Below are 22508 nucleotides of genomic sequence, written 5' to 3'. Positions count from 1 at the left end.
GTTCATCATTGTTAAAGTAGATTATTTATTTATTCTTTTATTGGGCCTGTCAAGTCTTTACAGGCTACATCAGCCCCTGTATTTATCAGTTTCTCTTCCATACATATTATATGTACATATGGGGCTGCACAATACTGGTATTCTTGTAGAGTGTCTTTTCCACATGAACTCTGACTTCTCATGTTTGCTTCTCGCAGCTGTTTCCTCGCAACAGTCCCTGTCCATATCTGGTCTTCTCAGTGAAGGATTTCTTACCTAAGATTTGCCAACACTGCGTGTACTTCTCTCCCAGTAAGCGTTAGCCAGCTTTAAACTTTGTGGATCTCCACTGGACGGAAAGGTTTGCGTTTCCAGTCTCAATGTGGCTGTTTCAACAGAGTAATGTAACTTTGAATTGTCCACAAATAGTAACTTCACTCTACTGCTGTTTACACAATAACTAGTGGTCCTCACTCATCAATGAGTGGGCAAATTTAGACATGGGAGCCAGTCAATTCGAGTAAAATTGTAACTGACAAGGGATAAAACCAATGGATTGTGCTGGGATGCGACTCTATGGGTGTGATTGGTTGCGCTTATAGACCAGCCCTTATTCGCTTGACCAATTAATGAAAGCTAAAGCTAACCGACAGCTACTTCGGCCAATTATAACGTTGGACTTCCCGGTAGGTGGGTCTCCGTGTAGAGGGGTGGGGTGTTCGAGGTCATTCAGTCCCTCTCTGATTCACTCTATCGGCGTGTGTGTGTGTTGAGGGAACGGGTAGTTGGAGTAAGGAATCGCCGGGCGCTAGTGCATCACGAATGCTTTTTTTTGGGAAAGAAACGCCGCTGAAAAATTACACCATAGACCGAAGAAGCGACCCCCGGTGACGACTTCTGTGAAAAGAATCTTTTCAACGCAGCGACTGCGCCACACGCAGAGCCAGGCAAACGCAGCCGGGCTATCAAATGTTAGCCTACTAGCATCCCTGAAAACAGACGGGATCAAGGTGTTGATAGCTAGCCTCCCAGCTAATTGCCCATCAGCTAGCATCCTCAGCGGTAGCATCATTAGCTCGTTTCTCCTCGCGCACGTCGAGACCTCGCCATCGCTCGTGGCGGTCCCTTTTAGGTCGCGGCAATCAAATCCGACACTGAGACAAAAACAGAGAGCGGTTCCTCCTCACTGGTGCTGGAGACGGCGTCTGCGTTGCATTAGTTGACACCATCACACCCAACCCCATCACCTCTGCCCCTCTTCCTCCACCCGAAACACTGGAAATCCACAAGCGGCCGGGTAGCGGCGAGGGGCCGGCGAAGCTGGGGGTGGTAACGCTACCGGACTCGCAGGGAGTCACAGCGGCTACAGACAAGCACAGCCGTGGGGATCTACCGACAAGTATGGACGGGCTGGCCGTGGAAGTTCGCGGCTCGAACGGGGCCTTCTACAAGGTAACCAGGTTACAAACGTAGTTTCTAGCTGTCCCAGTTAAAGTTTTGTTTCCTTCTCAAAACGTTAGGTTTCGCTCTTCTGAGCTCAGCTCTCGCTAACTGGTACTCTGCTAATGCTAGCGTGGGTCCACTCCTGACGAACAGGGATGGTTTTGCGTTCAATTAGGGCTGGCCATTGTGGTGTAGGCAGCTAGCCGTAGCTAGCAGTTAGGCTAGGCACACTTGACATCACCATGCATGGCCTATGTGTGTTCATTTTCTTTTATCACATGTCAGCGTGAAAACACGCTGTAAACAGTTTTGAAGCGACACACGGCAGGTCCGCTAATGAAACCCTGGATGGAAACATTTAAAAAGGGCAGCGAGCTGCTGATCAGACAGCTGTTGTGCAGCTCCTACGTGCAAGTGTGATGTGATGCTACATCAAAGCTCACATTCTTCATAATTGCTTTGCCCAGGTTTCAGCTACAGCGCTGTACCGCGTGTCTCATGTTTATTGCCCTGACTGACGCTTTTGGTTTCAATTCTGCCTGATTTTAAACAGAAAGATCACTTTCACATGCAGACACGTGACTTCAGGTCTTTGTTGTTGCTGTGTCACAGCTTGTTTACGACGTAACATTAAGATGGCAGCCAAACTATACTATCAAGCATGTTTTGGTTTGTTTTTTTTCTCAGATGTCTTAAGTGGTCAGGCTCACAGGTTTGGTTCTGCGAGAGATTGTAAGGTTTAAGGGGCAGCTTCAGACTGAGGAGACACTAAACCGTTTTGGGGGATAGGGAAATAAACCCTACTCACCCTCACCAACTCTGTCTAGTTTTAGAGAACATCTTTGATTCAGCTTTTTAGATAGCCCATTTCTTTGCCTGCGTCTTCAGTCTTTTTTTTCCTCAACCTTTCAGCTGGCCGGTGGAGCACATGGTGGGTTAGTGATGACCCTATATTTACCCTCCTCATGCTGCCTCACCTGTTGTTCTGGTTTACGGGGTGACAGTTTGGCTCTGGCGTCAAACACTTTCCACGAAACGCTGCTGTGTCCATTATTTCACAGCTCTTTTGGCCGATGTCATTGACACATAGCTGCGATTCTCTTTAGTGTATATTTTTGCCCTTGATGGAGGTGAGTGGGGTGAAAGCTTTGCTACTTTCCTCCTTTCCTGTCGTGATTGGCACATGGGTATAAAAGGATTTTATTCAATTCCACCACCATTCACCCCGTTACCACTTTGTTTTCTGTTGAGCTATGAATGGGCATCGTGTTTATTAAAGTGTCAGGAAAGTGGCACTCTATATGGTTTCTTTTGCAGCAGAAAACACAATGGGAAAACTGAGAAGACTAATTTTTAAACATTGTGACATTCCCTTTTTTCCTCTATGTCACTGAAGCTTGTGCATTAAACTGCCTTCTTTTCATCTATTTATATTTTATTATAAGCCCAGTCTGATCAGTGGCTGGTTATATTGAAAAATCTGTGAGAGGAATATTGCAGACCTGGCATCTTTTCTCCAAATGATCTTAGTGACCACATGTGTGTGCTGGCCTAAGGCTGAAGTGTGGACACGGGCAACTGTAGTACAAACCTAGCAGTGCCTTGTGTAAGGGGCAGTTAACTTGACAGGGCATGCACACAGCTGTCTCACCACATGTGATCTGTGGAAACTGAAGGGTGATTACTTTGTAACTCCGATCGGTTGGCATTGCTGACTTCTGTGATAAAGGCCAATCTGCTCTGAAGCTGGAACCCTGCGATGACGTATAGTATAGAGGGATGGATGGTGTGAATGCTAACCAGGACCTTCTCAAAACTGAGGCAGTGGTGGTTAGCATTAATATCTGAGAGTAGACTGCAAAAAAATAAAAATGGTGTGACATCTATGCAACCAAAACCAAAGTGGCTTTAGAAAACTTTTAATGTGGTATCATGTTTCTGTCTTCCTGTATCATGATTCCCGTGTGGAGCTTATGTGTTCTCAGCATTTCCGTACCCAGGGCGCACACCCACACTTTGTTAAATTATTTAATAATTAATGCTATACATACTTTGTGACAGTAAATAATGGAGCACAAATCAGTTGCATCTCCAGTAATTGTCTTATCTTGCGGCTAGACCACAGCTGTGTCGTCTTGGATTGAAGGTACAGACTTAATTTCTGCTCTGCAGCCTTGATGAGCTACAGTGTAGCAGGTACTGGTGAAAGATGCCCCTCCAACACCAGAACCAGAACTATGTCACCGTTTGCTGCAGTCTAAGTCAGCAGGCTTGGATTTTGTCCTGTAGCCGGATGACATCAAACTGCTGCAACAGTGACCTGACCATCTAGCTGTAGGGAAAGTTGAAACAGAAAGGATCGAAGGCAAACTTTGAAATAAAAATGAATCTTGTAATTTATACTTAAATTAGGTTTTTTTGATAGGTATTTTTGTTTTTAATTCATAATCAATGAGAAACAAAATACTGCGGTATAAATTTATACCGCAGTATTTTGGAGCATCAGGATCTCCCTCGTGTCTAAACATTTATTTTATCCAGGTTCAGGTCAACATTAGCATCTTTCCAGCAGGTGAATCCCCACCCCCTACAGTACAAACCATCAAGAATACTTGTACAACCCCTCTGTCCCATATATGGTCGTGTCACACCGAGAGACGTGACACACCCACACCACAAATGGGGAGTAGGTTGCTTAAAATTTATGGCATGCTGAGACAGATCTGTGGACAGCCATGATGGACGAGTAGTAGGTTAAAGTGATCTCTCGTAATGGGCAGGCAAATGATTGTCCCCTATAGGCTGGCCCGGATGCCTGTACACGCACTCATTTGAACGGTCCTGTGTAAAATTGTTGTCTTTAAATCTCCCACACAAACACACAGTGAAGAGGGCTCGCTTCTGGATTTTAATTCTGTTGTTGTTTGCGCGTGTGTGTGTGTATGTGTGAGAGAGAGGGAGTGAGCGTGTGTGTGAGAGATTTCCCGGCTGTCTGTGCTGTCAGGAGGAGTCAGTGTTCCTCGTCACTTTATCCAACAGAATTCACAGCCAGAGAATTGTGTCAGCGATGTGATGTCTTGGCTTCTAAAAAAGCCCAAGATGCGCTTTTTTTTTTTTCCCTTTTGTATTTCCAGTCACAGTATCAGTCTAACGTTGCTCACAGCCGCCTGTGTTGTTTACATGTACACAAAAAAAAAAATCAAATGCTCACAGCCCCACCCATCTGTCTTTCTGTTGTGCATTCATGGGAATAAAAATTCTCTCTTTTGTCTTTTAGGGTTATATCAAAGATGTCCACGAAGACTCGCTCACAATTGTGTTTGAAAACAAGTAAGTATGCTCTTCCTGTGCACCTCTCCTGTTTAGCCTTAGCTGCAGTATGCCTGGTTTAGGATGTTGCAAGGCATCAAAAATTGTCCTGTTCAGCACCTGTGTTTGGCATGCAGCTGTCCATACATGTCTCTTAACAGTTTTTTCACCTCCTGCTCTAACCCCCACCTCTCGCACCACCACCCTGGTGGCATGCTTTCCTATATTCCAAGCCCCACCTACTGTCCCCTTCTACCACCCCTCCACCACCCAACTCGTCCCTCTTTATCTACTTGGCTCAGCGTGTAGATCAGGGAGCTCCTAAAAATAGTGACCCATGGTATGCGCTTCGGGAGGGGTGGCAACAGGGTGGCCTGTGTCATTTTTGGGATCCATCCTTCCTTCTCCTTTTACTTTCCCTTAGCACACGTAGTTGTTGGAGCAGCTGGTTGTATAAGATGGTGAATGAACTGTACACGTTTTTGGTCTATAGTGAAAGATGAGACCCATTTGGGGTCACCACAATTTGGTTGTGAAAGAAAATCAATGAGAAGCCCGGAATAAATTTTTTTTTTTTTTTTTTAATAAATGTCATTTTCTGTTGTTTGTGATTAGAATATAAATGTTAAAAAAGGATGACTCATTTTGAAGGGTCCCTACTCATCCTTATTCTAAAAGGCATTGAATTCATCAATCTAAAAATAAATCTTTAATAGAAGCAAAAGGTCTTACGTAAATCCATCAAAGGTCTTAAAAAGAATTAAGACTTGGTTAGTGGAAAATATTTTTTGTTCTGATGTTGACTGATTTAAATTTGCACTGAAAATCGTGACTTGGTTGCTTAAGGCAGATGCACTTTGCTGTCTGCTATCTACCAACAGAATGAATGGGGAGGCAAAACTGATGAAAATATCAAACTATTCAACCAAGTGTTTCAAGTTTAAGTTTACTACACATTTGAACCCCAAGGCAATCAGAAGTACTTCATAAAATGTAACAGTCTATGAGCTAAGTTGAGAAGCATGAGACGGTGTAAGGGCACTTATAATTAAATTTATGGTTTAAATTTAACCAATAAAACAATTAGAAAAGGAGTAAAGGTAAAGCACAGTTTAAGAAGTTAGTTATTAATTTATTTAATAGTGGTAAACAAAGTGCCTCAGGCTTAATTTGAAAGGTCTGAGTTGCAGCAGTTTGCAGTTTCTGGGAGTTCATTGATAATTTGTTCGGCATAAAAACTAAACATTGCATCTCCATGTTTAATTTTGACTGAGCATAAATGAAACTGGCCCTCGATGACCTGCAGAGTCTGTATGGTTCATAATGTAGCAACTGAAATGTTCCTTACATGTGAATTATACGTCTGCGTCAGATCTACGTCGTAACCTGTACCATTAACCCTCCACCACAACTTAAGGATGGGAAGTAGTCTTAAGTCAAGCTTTAGCCGTCAACCCATCAAGGCTTTATAAACCAGCGGCTTTCAGATAACTTCTTTGTTTTGGCATCTTGGGAGCCAAGGTAGCGAAATTCTGTGCAGGTTACCAGTTCGAGATGTTCCAAGCCAACGAGTGAACCACACAAGTTAAATACCCTATGCCTCTAACTCAAAGAAAGTGAGGTTATTTTTAATTGAATTTAGAATAACTGAAATCCTTACAAAAATCTGGACTCTAACCTTTCTTAATCTGAAAGGATTCTGCTTTAATAGAGTGGCGTTCACAGCTGCAAGCCTTTCAATGGACTGGACTGAATGAATATTTGTTTCTCTGTTTATCACACATAAAGGCAAAATCAATTGTGCAGTTGATAAAGATGAAATAGACTATTATTTTTTTAAAAACGTTATTTAACCAGGAAGTGAAGTGCTTGATAAGCCTCTTGCCAGAGTTCCTGATCTGACACGTGCAACATTAACTCTGTTTTTATTTCCAATGGTGTGAAAAAAGGGATCTCCCGGCGAGAACCTGCGTAAGCAAGGACACGTGCACAGTTATTCTATCAGTGTATGGAAGCATCAGCATTTTGTACAGTAACCAACCACTCTGTTAGATGCATCTCTTCAGCTCCTCATTAACAGATATCTAATTGGTCAATTACATGGCAGCAAGTAAATTTATATAGGCATTTAGACTTTGTCAGGTAACCTGGTGAAGTTCGAGCGTTTGAATGGGAGATGAAAGGTGATTTAAGTGATTTTTAACATGGTTTGTGCTGGATGGGCTGTTCTGAGCGTTTCACAAACTGCTCATCTACTGGTATATTCCTCACAGCCATCTCTAGGCTTTACAGAGACTGGTCAGAAAAAGTAAATATTCAGTGACCCAATGCAAGAGGTTTTTGTTTTGTTTTGTTTTTTTTGTGTGTGGCCTTTTTCAGCCTTACTGCACAACGCAGTGAAGAGTGACAGGAAAGCGGAGGGAGGGAGGGAGGGAGGGGGAGGAGAAAGGGGAAGACATGTGGCAAAGGGCCACGGGTCAGACTCAAATCCGGCCATTCGCCCTGCTCGTCCCGGTGCAAGAGGCCTTTGGGTGAAAATGCTTTGTTGAAATCAGAAGACGATGGCCAGAGTGTTACACAACAATAGAATGGCAACAGTAACTAGTAATAACTGCTTGTTCAAGCAAGGTATGCATAACCTGATGAACCTTGAAGCACACAGGCTACAGCAGCAGAAGACCACACCAGGTGCATCTCCTGCCAGCTAAGAACAGGAAACTGAGGCTGCAGTTAGCACAGGCTGACCGATGGCAGATTAGAGAAAATTGGAAAATCACTGCGGAGGAGTCCAAGACTGAGGAGTCTTGGATTTGGTAGGGCATAAACAAAAGGATGGATCCCATCCTGCCTTGTGTCAGGGAGTCTAACCCAATATTGGCACGGTGTATCAAAGAGAGTGGCTGGTGAGTGTGGTTTGGTTGGTTTGTTGTAGCTCAAGTATAGTACAGCTGGATTTTGTGCTTATGTTGTTCTATTACACAAACACGAACAACAAGTCTTGATACTCTTTGTCCTGGGGTGACTGTAGAGGATAAAAATTTAAACATCAGGATATTTGTATGCCTTTGGTTTGTTTTGTTATCGATGTTAAAGCATTGTTGCTACTTTCTATAATAAAAGCTCCACCCACACCACATAATAAAGCTCCACCCACAAAAACCAAAACAAAACACAAAGGAGGATGGAAGCTCTCAAAAGAAAAGTCCTATAAAAACTTAGTTGAGAGATCAAACTGAATGAGCTGCTATATACTGTATATTAATCTCAAGCTTTAGGTTTTGCAAGTCTTTCACTTTTCTGCTTCTGAGTCATTTTTAAATTCTTGTTGAGTGTAAAATGACAACTTTTCCACTTACTGACCAGCCACGGTCCCTGGGCTTCCTCATTAAACCTAATGAACCTTTAAAACTGTTATTGTTATTATGTCTGTAAATGTGCTACACAGCAGTGAGTGGGTAATACGTACCCATACCATTACAATCCGAGTGTGACGTGACTTAGAAGAGCTTCAGCCAACAGCGTTTCATTTACCTGTGATTGTCGGTAGGTTGACAAATGTTTTGTCTCCTCCACAGCTGGCAGCCAGAGAGACAGTTGCCCTTCAGTGACGTGCGGTTGCCTCCTCCAGCCGACTATCACAAGGAAATTGGTGAAGGAGAGGAGGTGGAGGTGAGGCCTGGCTCTTTGCATATGTCTGACTCAGCTCATACACATAAATTTTCCGACATTATGTCTCAAGGCCTTGTTTTTCACTCCGACAGTCAGATAATTATTCGCCGATACTTTTCACCTGTCGTTTCAAAAATCCTGGAAAATTCTGAAGTCTTTGATAGGTACACATTTTAGATCACATATACTTTTTTCCACATTATTAATTGGAAGTACTTACAGTTTATGTTATGTGATGTATATTATCACATAGTCTGCTATACACCCAGTGATTTCAGACATGACCTGAGTTCCTGAGGCTCATTTAAAAAGCCTGAAGTTTGAATCATGGATCTTGATATAATGATTAAATACGTTACAGGTCACATCTAAAACACATTGTATATAAAATGTGTGCATATGTGTTTCTATTGCTGTGGGTGATGTTGTATTCAGACCCAATAAACGTGTTTTTGACCGTTTCTCTAACAGCCAATGAAAGAAGCAGTTCCTTCCAAAGTTAATCCGCTAGCTGGAATCATTTAACAGTAACAAACAGGAAGTTGTATAAAAAGCATCAAATACTGTGTGGCAGAGTTTATTGGACTGTTGAATATGTGCTTATCCATCAAGTAACTGTTTAAATGTGTTGTGTTCAGGCTTTTATAAACATGGTTTGGTCTGCAGTCTTTTACGAAGGACTTAAAAAGCATTTCTAAAACGATAGCATAGATCCAGCCCACACGCTTTTTACAGAGTGACATAGTTAAATTAGAATTTTTGTCACTAATGTGAGTTTAACAATCCTGACTGAGATCTGAGGACCCCGCAGATCATTTAAGTGTTGCATTCGATTGTTTTGAGATGTCTCCATAACTGAAACACGTCCCAGTCGTGGAGACCTCTCATCTGCATCTATTTAGCATTAAGAGTTTTGTTTTTGTTTTCATGGAAATGCAAGTTTAAGGACACGTGGCTCTAGATAAAAAGTACCAGAAATGTCTCGTTGCAACGGTTTTTTAAGGTGTGCCAAAAATCTTTTAAAGTTGGGACTATGGGAGTTATAGATGTGGAATCCACATAATATTAGTGGGAGCTGTTCATACAAGTGTTTCGTTAAGTTTTTACTAACCACTAAACTAATACCTGAGGTGTCTTGGGTTAAATTAGTCCCATTCAAAGTCAAACAGCTTCATTCTCTCTTTTCAAGGTGATGCTTTTTATTTATTTATTTGATTTTTAGTCTTTTTTTTTTTTTTTTAAAGTGGATGAGCGTGTTTCTGTCTTTTGTCTGTGGTTCAGCTTTTATTCGCTGTCTCTCCAGGTTTACTCCAGGGCCAACGAACAGGAGCCATGCGGCTGGTGGCTGGCGCGGGTCAGAATGATGAAGGGAGAAGTAAGTGTTTGCTGAGAGTAAATCTTTGAACAAGTGAGATAAGTGGGTAAACACACAAACTGAAATTATATTTCCTGCTCTTATATAATAAAGCAAGAGTGACTAGTATGTATAACATCCTCTACCTTTGCGTTTCAAGCCCTGTTTGAACGTCTGCCCATCATTAGACAACACTTCAGTACATTTTAATACACAGTTGTTCTTTTAATCCAGCCTAATCTTTGTTTTGTGGATATGTTGAAAACTCAATAGTTACTTCCTGTTTCTAAGTTCCTGAGGCTTTCACTGAGCTGTTCAGCTGAAAGGAACTATCATAATTGAGAAGACGATATCACGCAGCGGTGATAGAATCCACCTAGGTCAGCTTCCTCTCTGTTTATTAATCAGTAAGCAGTCGTCTTTCACTTTGCCTCTGGCTGTACTGCCAGTAAGTCTTTATGGAGCTCTGAGTACTGCAGTATGCTGTGTGTAAAATAAATATAGGCCAGTAGTAAGAAGTGCTGCTGGGTAATGGGCCCAAAGAGTTTGTCCTAATCGACTCTGACATTGTACATTCAAATTACCTGTCCCGTTCACTCTGTGTGTCTTCTGCACCCTGACCTATTGTGTCAAAGTGGATTTGCACGGGACCAGTCTTTTTAAAAATTTTCAGATAATTACAAGGAGCTCTGACTCTCAGGCACCAGCTGCAGGTTGAATAGTGGGTCAGTGGGATATGGAAAGGACAGCTATGCAGGGCTAATGTGCCAAGGGAGCTGCTGCTGCTGCTGTAGTGCTGTTATTTGGAGCAGTCTGATAAGAGCCTGCAGGAATGTCTAGCATTGACTGATGGCTTTAATTCAGTCCTTTGAGCGTGGAGTGTGCAGTGTTGGTCTTGCTGCTGCACTCTTTCTGCACTACTTGTCGTGTTTTTCTGTATCTTTACTCTCATGCATCTTCTTTCACTTGATTTTATGTATATGAAATAGAAGAAAGTAGCAACAGAGTGTAGTTTTATTAGCAGCAAGACGCAGAGGTGCATCTCGAGACATCTTTGACTCCATCGGAGCTTTATATATCTGTGTTTTTGTCTACTTTATTAAAAATCTGTATCTCCCGTGTTGTTTTCAGTTCTATGTGATCGAATATGCGGCGTGCGACGCCACGTACAACGAGATAGTCACGTCAGAGCGCATCAGGCCTCTAAACCCCAACAGCCCTGCCTCTCGAAACACCTTCCACAAGATCCCCATCCCCGTCCCAGAAGACCTGAGGGACATGTGAGTCCTGCATATAAACAACCCCTCACTCATGCCTCTACACATCCAAGCACTTTGCTCCCTTAGAGTTCTCATATGTTGTCAGCAATCATGCGTGTAATGATGATTCGGTGCTGCCAAACGAATAACGAGATCGACCCTGCTCTGGATTGTTTTATCGACAGCTGTGCAAACGACAACATTCACAAAGACTTCAGGAAAGCAATCGGAGCCAACTGCATCTTCTACAGTGCCCAAACACATGAGCTCATCGTGCTGGTTAGTACTCTGAACACACACTTCAGCAGACGCCTCCTGATCAAGTTAATGGCCTTGTTTTATGTCATCACGTGAAGGAATGATGCAAAGCAGCAGCAAAAAATCTCACTCGCAAATGTGAACATCAGGGAAGGCAGACAGACGAAGAGATGTGAATCCAGATAATGCTGCTAACATTATATGCACAAAAGTACTGTACCGTATACACACACTGCTACTTTGTGACTGAGTGTGTAGACATTCATTCACAAATGTTTGTAAAGGCTATAGGACTGTATACTTCTGCTAATGCTTCTGTATTTAAGAAATATAAGCGATCCCCTGAAAGTAAACAGTTTTAAGTCGAGCTCACTAGATGACTAACTTTTAAAAACATCTTAAAATCCAAACTCCTGGATGTTTGGGCCCAGCGTAGGGATATTTGAATCATGGAATAATTCAACTACAACTGTGTCATAGTGATGGCAAAGAGTTTACATTTCAGCTCCAGAAAGAGCATTTTAGCAGTGCTTTGGATTGTGGTCAATAAAGAGAAGTGTGAATCGTAAATTGCGAAGACCTTAAGTCTTATAAATTTGCTAGAGCTGAATAACTTTACCAGAAAAAAGTCTGGCCACACAGCAGCCGTTCTGCAATGCTTTATTTGGGCAGTTATTTTAAAGCATTATCTCAATTAAAAAAACATCTATGGGCCCGCTAGAGAACTCTGATAAAAGCCACTTAAAAATGTGAAGCCTTTGGCCCAAAATAAACTTTTAAAAACCTTTTTTTAATTTCCCTCTCCTTAAAGTTTGACTTCTACCACCATCTTTTACCGCTGTAGAATTAACCCAAATTTCAGTTCAGGGCTCTCTAATAAGGGGTTCATGCCCTACACATCCCGGATGACTGTCTGTTGTGGTTTAGGAACATGTTTTTCAAAGCATTTCTTGCTCTGGGCATTGAATGTCTGTTCTGTCTGGATCGTCTTTACGAGTCGGTTATGGCTTTTGTTGTATTAGTTTACCTGATTCTGAACCTTTGTTGCCTTGTGTGTCTTATGTTGTGTCTTCAGTCCACAAATGAAACCACAGTAAAGCGTGCAGCTCTTCTGAGCGACATGCATTTCCGGAGCATCCGTACCAAGCTTATGCTAATGTCCCGCAATGAAGAAGCCACCAAACATTTGGAGGTAATACATTCTGTCAACTACATGTGTCTCCCTGATCATTTAAATCCTAGCCATGCATCTTGGCAAGCAACCTTGCGTTTCCCCTCTCCTAGACAAGTAAGCAGTTAGCATCGGCGTACCAAGAGGAGGTGAGGGTCAGGGAGGACCTGATGGGCCTCGCCATCGGCTCCCACGGTGCCAACATCCAGCAAGCGAGGAAGGTGCCTGGTGTTACAGCGATCGAGCTGGAGGAGGAAAGCTGCACGTTCAGGATCTATGGAGAGGTACGCTGGTTAAGGAGGCTTTCTGCTGCTGTTTTTGGAGAAGCAAGCAGGAGAAAACAAATTATCCTTTTTTACATACAGCACTGACAGTTCACTGTTAGTGAATGTAGGTGGGCAAATATCATCTGAAGCACTGAAACCATAACATTTGTTTGGTTCTCTTTTACTATTTTAAAACTTTAATCCTGATTGGATCAATGGAATAACAATTCAGTTGATCCATTCAGGCTGTTGCCAGTGTGAGATGGCAATTATAGGCTAATTAGCGACATGAGGTGATTTATTGGATGTAGGGATGTCTTAAAACATAAGATTATGAGTGATGGATTGAGAATATTGACTCTTCACAGTTTTTGCCAGTGCGTAGAAATGCAGAGAAACTAAACTGCCTGCTTGTCAAAGTCTGTGTTCAGATTTGGACTTTGGTCACCCCCGCCTGCCCCAGAAGCCACTGGAGATAATAATTTAAAAACATGCATAATAATAATGAAACAGATTTTAATTACTTTATCTAATTAATGTGAGAGTTGCATTAAGCACTAACTTTTTAGATTGTATATTTGGTCACTAGACTTGTGCATGTGGCTGTTATTGAATGAGAGAGGGCAGCACAGCAGGCAGAAGTTAATGAGAACTCGCTAGCTTACAACGAACGGATAAATGTAGAAGTACTGCAAACATCCGAGTCTGAGCAAAGCTGTCAGAGTCCTGGCTAGAGCAGCACTGCTTCCACAGTGTGTCCGTCTTCCCCCCCGACATTCAACCGGTCACAGTAGAATGCTGCACCTCTCTGAGCCTGGTTCTGTAGGAGGGTTCTTCCTGTTAAAAGGGAGTTTTTCCTTCCCACTGTTGCCAAGTGGTTGTTGAAAAGGAGTCATTTGATTCGTGGGATTTTTCTCTGTATTACTGTAAGGTAGAGACACCTGTTGATGGGATTTAGTGCTGTATAAATAAAATTGAAACTTCATAAGGGCCACGGTTCTTTTTTAGTGCAGAATAATGCACTGAAACGGAATAAAAACTTTTTGCTGTGCATACTTTCATTTTGGTTCTTATGTGCCGTACACTGCATTGTTTGTGTTGTTACAGACCCCAGAGGCAGTGAAGCAGGCCAGAGAGTATCTCGAGTTCAAGGAAGACTACTTTCAGGTACCCAGGAACCTTGTAGGTGAGTGAACAACATAACATTCCTGAGTTCATTTTGCTGCTGACATTCTGCTTCATCACCACACCATATTCCTGATTGGAACATTCTTTACACCCTTTCCGCTTTCCCCGTTGCGCAGGCAAAGTCATCGGCAAAAACGGCAAAGTCATCCAGGAGATTGTGGACAAGTCGGGTGTGGTCCGTGTCAGGATCGAGGGAGACAACGACAAAAAGCTTCCCCGCGAGGAGGTAGGCAGGCAGGGGGCTGGCAGGGACGACACTGCCAGCAGCAAAGAGGTGAATGGACCGATCGGCTGCTCTCCCAGACCCTCCTATAACCTCCCCAACCCTCCCCCCTCCACCATCCATCTTCCCTCGTCTCTCCAATCAGAAAAGCTACTTAACTGCAGCAGCGTGCAAGCGTCCCATGTGCTGTCTGCTTTGACTCTGTTCGTTCTGCTGCTGCTTTGTATCTTGTTTTGTCACAGAGTTTGCTTTGCTTTCCACACACAGCCCACTGCACAGCATATATGTTATACTGGGCTGGTTAGCCAACTGTGGTCTGATGGGTTGGTATGCTCCTGTTGAGTGTGCAATTTAAGTATATAGTTGCTCATTGTTTAAACTGATGATTATCTGTTTCCTTTCTTTAAAAAAAAAAAAAAAAAAAAAAAAAAGACCTTCAGCTTTTAATTCCTCCCCCACTCTCTGCTGTTGTTTCAGGGCATGGTTCCCTTTGTGTTTGTGGGAACCAAGGAGAACATCAGCAACGCTCAGGCTCTGTTGGAGTACCACGTGTCCTATCTCCAGGTTTGTCAGTCTTCCATTTTTACCAGTAGATGGCACCACTGCTTTTTGTTTTTTGTCTTTTTTTTGTGACAGAAAAAGATAAAAACAGCGTATTTTCTGTCTCTGCCACCTCGACTTTATTTGAATACATGTGTTCATCCCACAACAATTATTTCTTCTTCTTTGGGAACGTGGAGCAGGTGTGTATCGGTCACCTGTCTCTCGACTTTCCAGCTCCACATGAGGAAAGCTGCTGAGAGCTCCTTATTTTGCCCTTACCTCATGTGCTTTTATAAATAGCTCCTCTCTACGGGATGGGGTGGAGAGTATGCCTGAGTATAGATTACCAGCTATCTGGACCCTCAGTGTTCAAAAATAACATCAGACCCCCTCCTGTCGCCCCTCCCTTCCTTCACACTTCCCTTGAGGTTCAGCTGTCATTGGTGGAGACAGCTGTCACACCGTGAACTGAGACCTTTCTCCCCACTAAATCCTCCTCTAGATCACCCACTTCTAAACTGCCATTAGTCACCACTGCCCACTCATCTACTATTTAAAAAAAAAAAAGCTTTTAATTTATTGAAGGTGTCATCAAATTTGATAAACTGATACCTTTAAGTTTATCCCTGCTGTCAAGTTGTTTTATTAGAGGGCTGTGGGAGAGGTTATCGGTTTATTGGCTGTTGCTTATGTGGTATCCTCTCCAGCAAGATGATACAGAGATCCAACCAACTGGACAATCTCTGCAGAACCACTCAGCATCTGTGACTTGAACTGACTGAGAACATGTGAGCAAGCAGACTGTGGAGCTCTTTGTTATCCTTTAGAGATTTAGTAAAGGGGGGGGGGGGTGCATTTCTAAAAGTGTAAAGGCAGCAGTTTGCTTAAAAAAAAGAGACTGTAATTGATGGCAGGCATGCCTGTGTCTGTGTGACAGATACAGCTGCTTGTTCAACCCTCGACTATGAATTAATGTTTATCGCAGTCAGCCGGTCCATCTGTTAAAAATCACTAGGTGAACACAAGTGGGTGTTCTGTGAGAATGCTCAGGTTGAACTTCACCAATTGCTGCCACCTAGTGGTGAGCAGTAGGCTTATTAAGAGAACCAAAGCAAAGCAAGGCCCACAACGGATGGGAGCTCTAGGCCCAACAGAATAATCTTGTGTGAGTGGACTCTTGAGTCCTTTCTGTTCGCGGAACAGGCTCCTAAATGCGATTTGTCCCCGACCTGTAGGAGGTGGAGCAGCTGCGCCTTGAGCGCCTGCAGATTGACGAGCAGCTCCGTCAGATCGGGGTTGGGTACCGCGCGCCTTCCGGCCGAACCGGGGGCCCTGGTGTTGATCGAGAGAAAGGCTACCTGACAGATGAAAGCACCAATTCACTCCACACTCGAACCTACGGGGGCCGCGGCAGAGGGCGAAGGGCCTCCAACAGTCAGTACTCCGGATATGGTGAGAGTTACAGAGTTCAAATTTGACTTTAACGTGCGGTTGTAATAATACAATACAGTAATAGTACAACATAAGATTCAGTCATGAAATAAATTAAAAATAATTTTTTATTTGATTGTCTACCTAATGCAGGCACAAACTCTGAGCTGTCCAATGCCTCTGAGCCAGAGGACCTCACCGAGCGAGACCAGAGGCCCCGTGGAATAGGCAACGATGAGAGGGGATCCCGACGGGGTGGTAGGGGCCGAGGATCCAACTCAGGACGAGGTCGCGGAGGGCCAGGATCCAAGCCTTCGAACTCAATCAGCTCAGGTAACCCTCTTTGTACCTAATGACACATATGGCATCTCTTTTCTCCCAAAAGATCATAACAAAGAATGGGAGAAACAATTTTCTTCTCTTTACAGCTGTCTGAAGCCTGAGCTTGCCCGAGCTTGCAGCTTACTTGAGCTGACTTCTTTATTTATGACTGCTAAGTTTAACATGAACATCCACCTTAGTAACAGTCTATATAAGAACTTTAAGATTAAGAAACCAAATGTATTTTTGGTGCAAGCAGCTACTGAAGATTTTCCGAGAAGCAGCGGGCAAGCAGTTTTTTGTAATTGAGCCTGAAAGGTGTGGTCCTCTTAATGAAGTGAAGAGGAAAAACCTGAAAAACCTCTAAGCTTCATCCTTCAGTCAGAAAAGGTTTACTGCAGGTCGTTATGTTAAAACTGCACTCATTAAATGGAAGAAATGATACACAAGTGTTAAACTATTGTTTTGTCACCTGAACAGTACTGAAGGACCCAGACAGTAATCCATACTCCCTGCTGGAGGGTGAAGGAGAGCTGGCTGATGCAGACATCAGTGAAGGCATGGGAGACCGCCGCAGACGATCCCGCCGCCGCCGGAACGACCAGGAGCCCAGTGTCATGGACGCAGCTGCAGAGTCGGACAGCCAGGCCGGCCCGAGTGAGAACGGACTAGGTGAGAGTTGCGGTGGTGCGTTCTCCTTGTTGAAACTTGTTGCCGTGCGTTCGTGGTTAGTCGAGCAGAAATCCGAAACTTTTGGAGGGAGATGATCTACATTTTCTAATTTGACTGTTAGATGAAGAAGCCCGGCCTCAGCGCCGCAACCGAAGCCGCCGCCGCCGTAACCGTGGCAACCGCCCAGAGGGAGGTTCAACCAGCCGTGACAGACAGCCAGAAAGTGGTGAGTTGCTGTCCTTTTACTAGTTTAGCTATTTTACTTTCCACTTTCAGAATGAACACACCCCAGCTGCTGTTCTAGCTAACAGACTTCAATGTTTCCAGTGACTGTTGCTGACTACATATCCCGCGCCGAGTCCCAGAGCAGACAGAACCTGCCCCAGAAGGAAAACCACGCTGCCCCTGAGCCCAAGGTACAAGCTGACATATGCACAGACACTATCCCCCCCCACCCCCGATGTTTCGGTTATATATCGGCTACATTTTGAAGTTCATTTTGTCATTTGCGTTCATTCTAAGTGAATGAGGTGATTGATTCACCAGGGGACAGTTCCTCTCACAGAGCAGGCTGAACTTAGCCAGGCTATCTTTGCTTTTGCTGCCATGACAGAAACTAAAACGCCCCTCAGAGATAATCTCTCACAGCATTGGTTATCACCTTTCTTTCTTAACACTACGTTCACCAAGGCAGCAGAGCAGAACAAGGGCTACTGCAGTTTTAGCTTGTTCATGAGATGAAGCACTCAGGGTGAGGGCAGCTATTATGTACTTAAAAAAGCATAGTTACACCGTGTTCCCCTCCTGCTTGCAGAAAAATGATCTAATTCTGTGGTAAACAAGGCAGTGATCTCAGCTTTAGCTCAGTGACAATTCTCACTTTGATCTACGTTTTGCACCCACAGGAGAACGGCACCACCGCCAAGAAGGAAGAGCGAACGCCCTCGAAGCGTTCCCCCAGCATAGGATTGACCTCGCCCAGCGAGACCCTGACCTTGGTCAACGGGGTCTCATAAAGAGACGAGCGAACCCTTGCGAACCCAAGTCTAGAGCAAGACTCCATGGCAAACTCTGTCCCTGCTTGCATTAACTTAAACCTTAAACAGATGAGTGAAAAAGTACCTGACAAAATACCTGAGTTCATACTACGAGAGTGAAAAAGTACAAAAAAACGACAAACGCATCTACTTAAAACCACACGTTAACGGTGTATGCTATCCTATCTATCAGTACTTAGTGCTTATTTAAAAGAAAAAAAAGAGGAAAAAAACAACTAGCTTGCCAAAAAAGAGCTGGTGGATATGACTTGATTTTTAAAAATACTGAAACACGAGAAACAGGACGAGACGTTTTTTTTTTTTTTTTGTTGTTGTTGTTTGTTTTTTGTTTTGAACTGTTTGTCTTTATTTCTGTTAATGTTAATTTTGTTCATTGTTTATCACTGGTTTCGACTCGGCGGTCGCTCTCTCAACCAAAACAGACGCATCTCTTTATAACGGTGTTTAAAGTGCACACAGGAGAGATGTAAAGCTGTATGAGCAGACAGTCCGGCTCATGTGACGCCATGTTCGCACACTGAACCTGGGAGTGAAGACGGATTGGAATACAGATAGACATTGTGCCTTGAATTTGAAAAACAAATATATATATATAAACACATAAAACAAAAAAACAAAAAAAACTTGAGTTGTTTTTTTTTTTTTTCCATTAAGTTTGTTTTTGAGGGGAAGAAAATGAGTTCTTCTTCCAGGTTTTTTTTTTTTTTTTTTCTGTTTTTGGTTTGAAGGAGAGAACAGATCTGTGAGGGAGTGATGAGGAAAAACAAAAACAAAAAAAAGAGGATGCAGAAACAGATGGCGTGGGTGGCCGATGTGAGGAAAATTCAATCTGGTGCCAAACGCGAAATTCAAGGCGCTTGTTCTCATTCCGCGTAGAACGGACGGCGTTAGGGGAGGTAAGTGTGGGGGAATGGAAGAGGAGCGGGGTCGGCGCGTGTGTCTGTCTGTGTGTGAACAGTTGAGACATTTGGCAACAACAAAAATTTTAAACTGAGAGCGGATGGCGTGGGGAAAACCTAACGTAGCCCCGAGGGGCGTTGTCACGGCATGCGTCTCTTCCTCCTCTCGCCTGTTTCAGGTCCTTGGAATTGTTCCAGGGCCGGCACCCCGGTGCAGCCCCGCAAACAGGATGGGCTGAGACCAGACCGACCGCACACTTGAACTGTTAAGATTTCGACTTAGAGAGAACTACACCGTGCCTCTTTCTGTGTCAGAGGGGCGGCGGCGCTAGCTTCCAGCCACACTTAGTGTCTTGATTAAAACCACTGCAGTGCACAGCTCCAGACGCACACGAAGGGGGGGGAGGGAGCGCGACCACCTTTTCTGGGACGGGTGCTGCTAGTGACGTGGGAAGGGGTGGGGAGGGCCTGGAGACTGCAGACTGTGGGAACGGGACAGCTTAAAATGACATGAGAGCCACACGACACACAGGCCCACATTTACAGGTACACACACACCAGGTCGGCGTGGTTGCCCGCGTAGTGCAAAAGTAGAGGACCCAAAAACTCTGAGCGAGCGAGGTTGTCCGTCTTTTGTACCTGGCGGTTTGGGGTAATTTTTTATTTGTTTTCTTTGTTTTCGGCATACGGAGTAAGAGACGGACTCGAAAACCTCAGCGGCTCTCTGCTCATGTTGTTACTGTTGTCTTGGTTGTCGCTCTCAAGTTCTTTTTGTTGCTCTTTCCACATCGTAGAAAATATGAAATAAAAAACTGAAGTGAAATCAACCTCTTCTGTGGAGATGAACTTTGATTTCTCTTGTCTTGTGAGTTTGCAGTCTATTTTTCTAACTTGCATGGCCATTCGAGTAGTAGGTGGTGCCTGTCCTGTGCATGAGGAAAAAAGGGGTGTTGTTAATCTGACTTACAAAGCCATTGTTTCATTCACTAGAATTGCTGCTAATGTACACACTGAATGTCCAACTAACGTAGAAACTCTACCATGAAGAGAGGAAAAAGAACTATTTGTGACTGATTTTTCTGTTTTTTTTCTCTCTCCCCCTCCAATACTTATATATCTGCCCAGACCCCCAACCCCCCACACACACTCTGTTGGCGGGTACGAGTCAGGAAGGGACCGGTTCCTTTTACTTACAAGTTTTCAGAGTTTCAAAAGTGTTAAATTGTGAAATTACAAAGGGCGACATTGTGCATGACAAGCAAGCATCCACATGACCAAAGGTTTTGAGAGACAGACGAATGGGAGTGTGGTTGACTCAAGATGACCCAGATGCTGCTGTTTTACATTTCTGCTCACCTGTATGTTGTGTTTTTAGAGGATGATCGAACACTTGAGTATTTGTACCTTGGTTCAGTTGCATGTGTGCGAGTGGAGGATGAAGCCTTGCGTGGTATGTTTGTGTTTACCTTTATACCTCATTGTGTGAGTACTGTATTCCCTAATGTATCTGTATCCCTCGCGTCCTGTTGAAAGACTGCTGCGTGTGTGTGTGCGTGCGCGCACGTGCGTCTGCGTGGATGCTGGTTGTACAGTCGACTCCTCACTCTGTCAGATTTTGTCTCTGGTTTTCTCACTCATGTTCTGATGGCAATAAAGGACTTTTCATTGTTTGGTATACATTTTTTTTTTCTTTTTAACATATACGAAACAAACCACATTAGATTAGGATGTTATGTTGATGCGAGTGTACTTCAGTGTAATAATTAGGGGACGATCACAATGGTGTCTTCTGAGTTGTAAAAAGAAAAATTATGGATGATATAACTGTTCCTACTGCAGTGTTAAATTTGTCCCAGGCTATTTTAAGCAAGCCTATTTTGAATTTAAAGAAGCATCGTCTGTTATTTCCAGTATTTGGTTGGCCATTATCTCACACCCCCCCCCTCCTACCCTCTTTTTCATTAAAAATTTTTCAGTAAATGAGCATAGTGAGGTTTAATTAGATGTGAGGAAAATCTTTCAAAGAACCATTTTTGCACCTGAAAGAACAGATTTTTAAAGGGATTTAAGACCTTTGTTCAACTCTACCAACCGTTCATGGCAGATAGTCAACCCTCTCTGAGCCTGGTCTTCTCCTGCAGGCGTCTTCCTGTTAAAAAGTTTGTTTTTTGTTTTTTCTCCCCACTGTCACCAAGTGCTTGCTCATAGTGGGTGGTCTGCTGTAATATTTTAAGTTTTTTATTTTACAATATAAAGCATGTTAAGGTGACTTATTGTGATATGGAATAATTAAAGTAAAATACTTTAAATGTCTAATACAGATATGAGACCCCACCCTCTATCTGATCAAATGTCTCTTTAAAACGTGTACTTTTACACAGTAGTGATTCAGCGGGGTATTTACAGCAACATAGTTTCTATTTGCCCGTACAAATGGTGAGTCATCACCTCTTTAGTGACCGGGTCAGCCCATCTTAAGGATGAGTGCAGATCGCTATAAATGAAAACGCAGCTGATCAAATTTCAAAGCAAAAAGAGACAAATGTGTGATTAAAAGTGCTTGAAATAAACCAAGAAGAGAGAAATGTACTATAATACAAGAATATGGCTGCTTTCTTTGATAGACAGCAGCTTCTGCATTAAAACTGATAGAAGTCACAAGCTTTTAGAGACAGGGTGGTGGAGAAACATCCTTTCATGGTTGTGTTTGCAGAGTTTGACTTTACGTACATACATAAATCTGATGGTGGATACAAAAAGGATTTTTTTGGGGGGAAAATGAAAGACTTTATTCAGCAGGTAAGGATATTAGTATATTATACCCAGAGTTTCGCCAAATTAGTGTCCAGTATAATCCAGGATTTGAGACTGGACATTGGCTCTTTTGTAACATTCTGTTGGGGGACATTATAATGTGTAGATGTTAAAGAGTGATAAATATAAATGCACCTCAAACATTAGTATGAGTAGATGATAACAATGTAGGCTACATAAGTAAAGGTAAAACAAAAGGAAATTCATGCAGTACTCACACACTGGGAAAAATATATTGATATATATGGCCAGTAGTATAACATCCTTTTATTTACCATCAGCCTATTTCTTCAAGGCAACTGGTGCTACTGTGCATGACATCTTACATAAAAAGGTTTTATGGCTTGAGACACACATTCACAACAGCTTGCCCTCAGCAGGTTTCCTCCTTGTTAGATAAAGAAGTGATTTTATCAAAACTGGGGTGTCACCTGATTAGTTACCCTAAGTAATGATGAGTCAACTCCTTTGCGTTTTTCTGTCTGCGTCTCCCTCTACTGGAAGTTTACTGTTATGTCACATTTGCAGACTAACTGCTAAATAAATGTCTTAAGTTGTAAGTTTTTAAGGGGCATTTTAGCAAAAGTAAAGCAGTGGTTCAATGATGAAAAACAGTCTTAGTTTCACTCATAAGAATATGTCATTCTAATA

General features: G+C 43.1%; 1 protein-coding gene across 2 annotated transcripts; it reads left to right on the top strand.

The window, feature by feature from the left end:
* The first annotated feature begins 697 nt into the window (after positions 1-697).
* On the top strand, positions 698-20718 carry fxr2 (FMR1 autosomal homolog 2). Of its 2 annotated transcripts, none has more exons than XM_086285222.1 (17): positions 698-1431; positions 4700-4752; positions 8307-8400; positions 9704-9775; positions 10886-11034; positions 11199-11292; positions 12347-12463; positions 12556-12726; positions 13816-13894; positions 14013-14122; positions 14597-14683; positions 15898-16114; positions 16247-16426; positions 16895-17086; positions 17208-17312; positions 17414-17502; positions 17992-20718. In XM_086285222.1, exons 1-17 carry the CDS (start codon positions 1381-1383, stop codon positions 18100-18102), a joined length of 1971 nt encoding a protein of 656 aa, XP_086141348.1. In that variant the 5' UTR covers positions 698-1380; the 3' UTR covers positions 18103-20718. The 2 variants fall into 2 exon arrangements, with proteins under 2 accessions (XP_086141348.1, XP_086141347.1); XM_086285221.1 differs by having other exon boundaries at positions 699-1431; positions 14013-14170.
* Positions 20719-22508: the final 1790 nt, after the last annotated feature.

Source organism: Aulonocara sp. 'chitande type north' Nkhata Bay, linkage group LG3 (genome assembly GCF_057382095.1).
Source record: "Aulonocara sp. 'chitande type north' Nkhata Bay isolate Kocher_YH1m ecotype deep benthic linkage group LG3, A_spYH_male_GT1.1, whole genome shotgun sequence".
Taxonomy (NCBI): Eukaryota; Metazoa; Chordata; class Actinopteri; order Cichliformes; family Cichlidae; genus Aulonocara; species Aulonocara sp. 'chitande type north' Nkhata Bay.
This window is presented reverse-complemented; position numbering and strand designations above follow the sequence as displayed.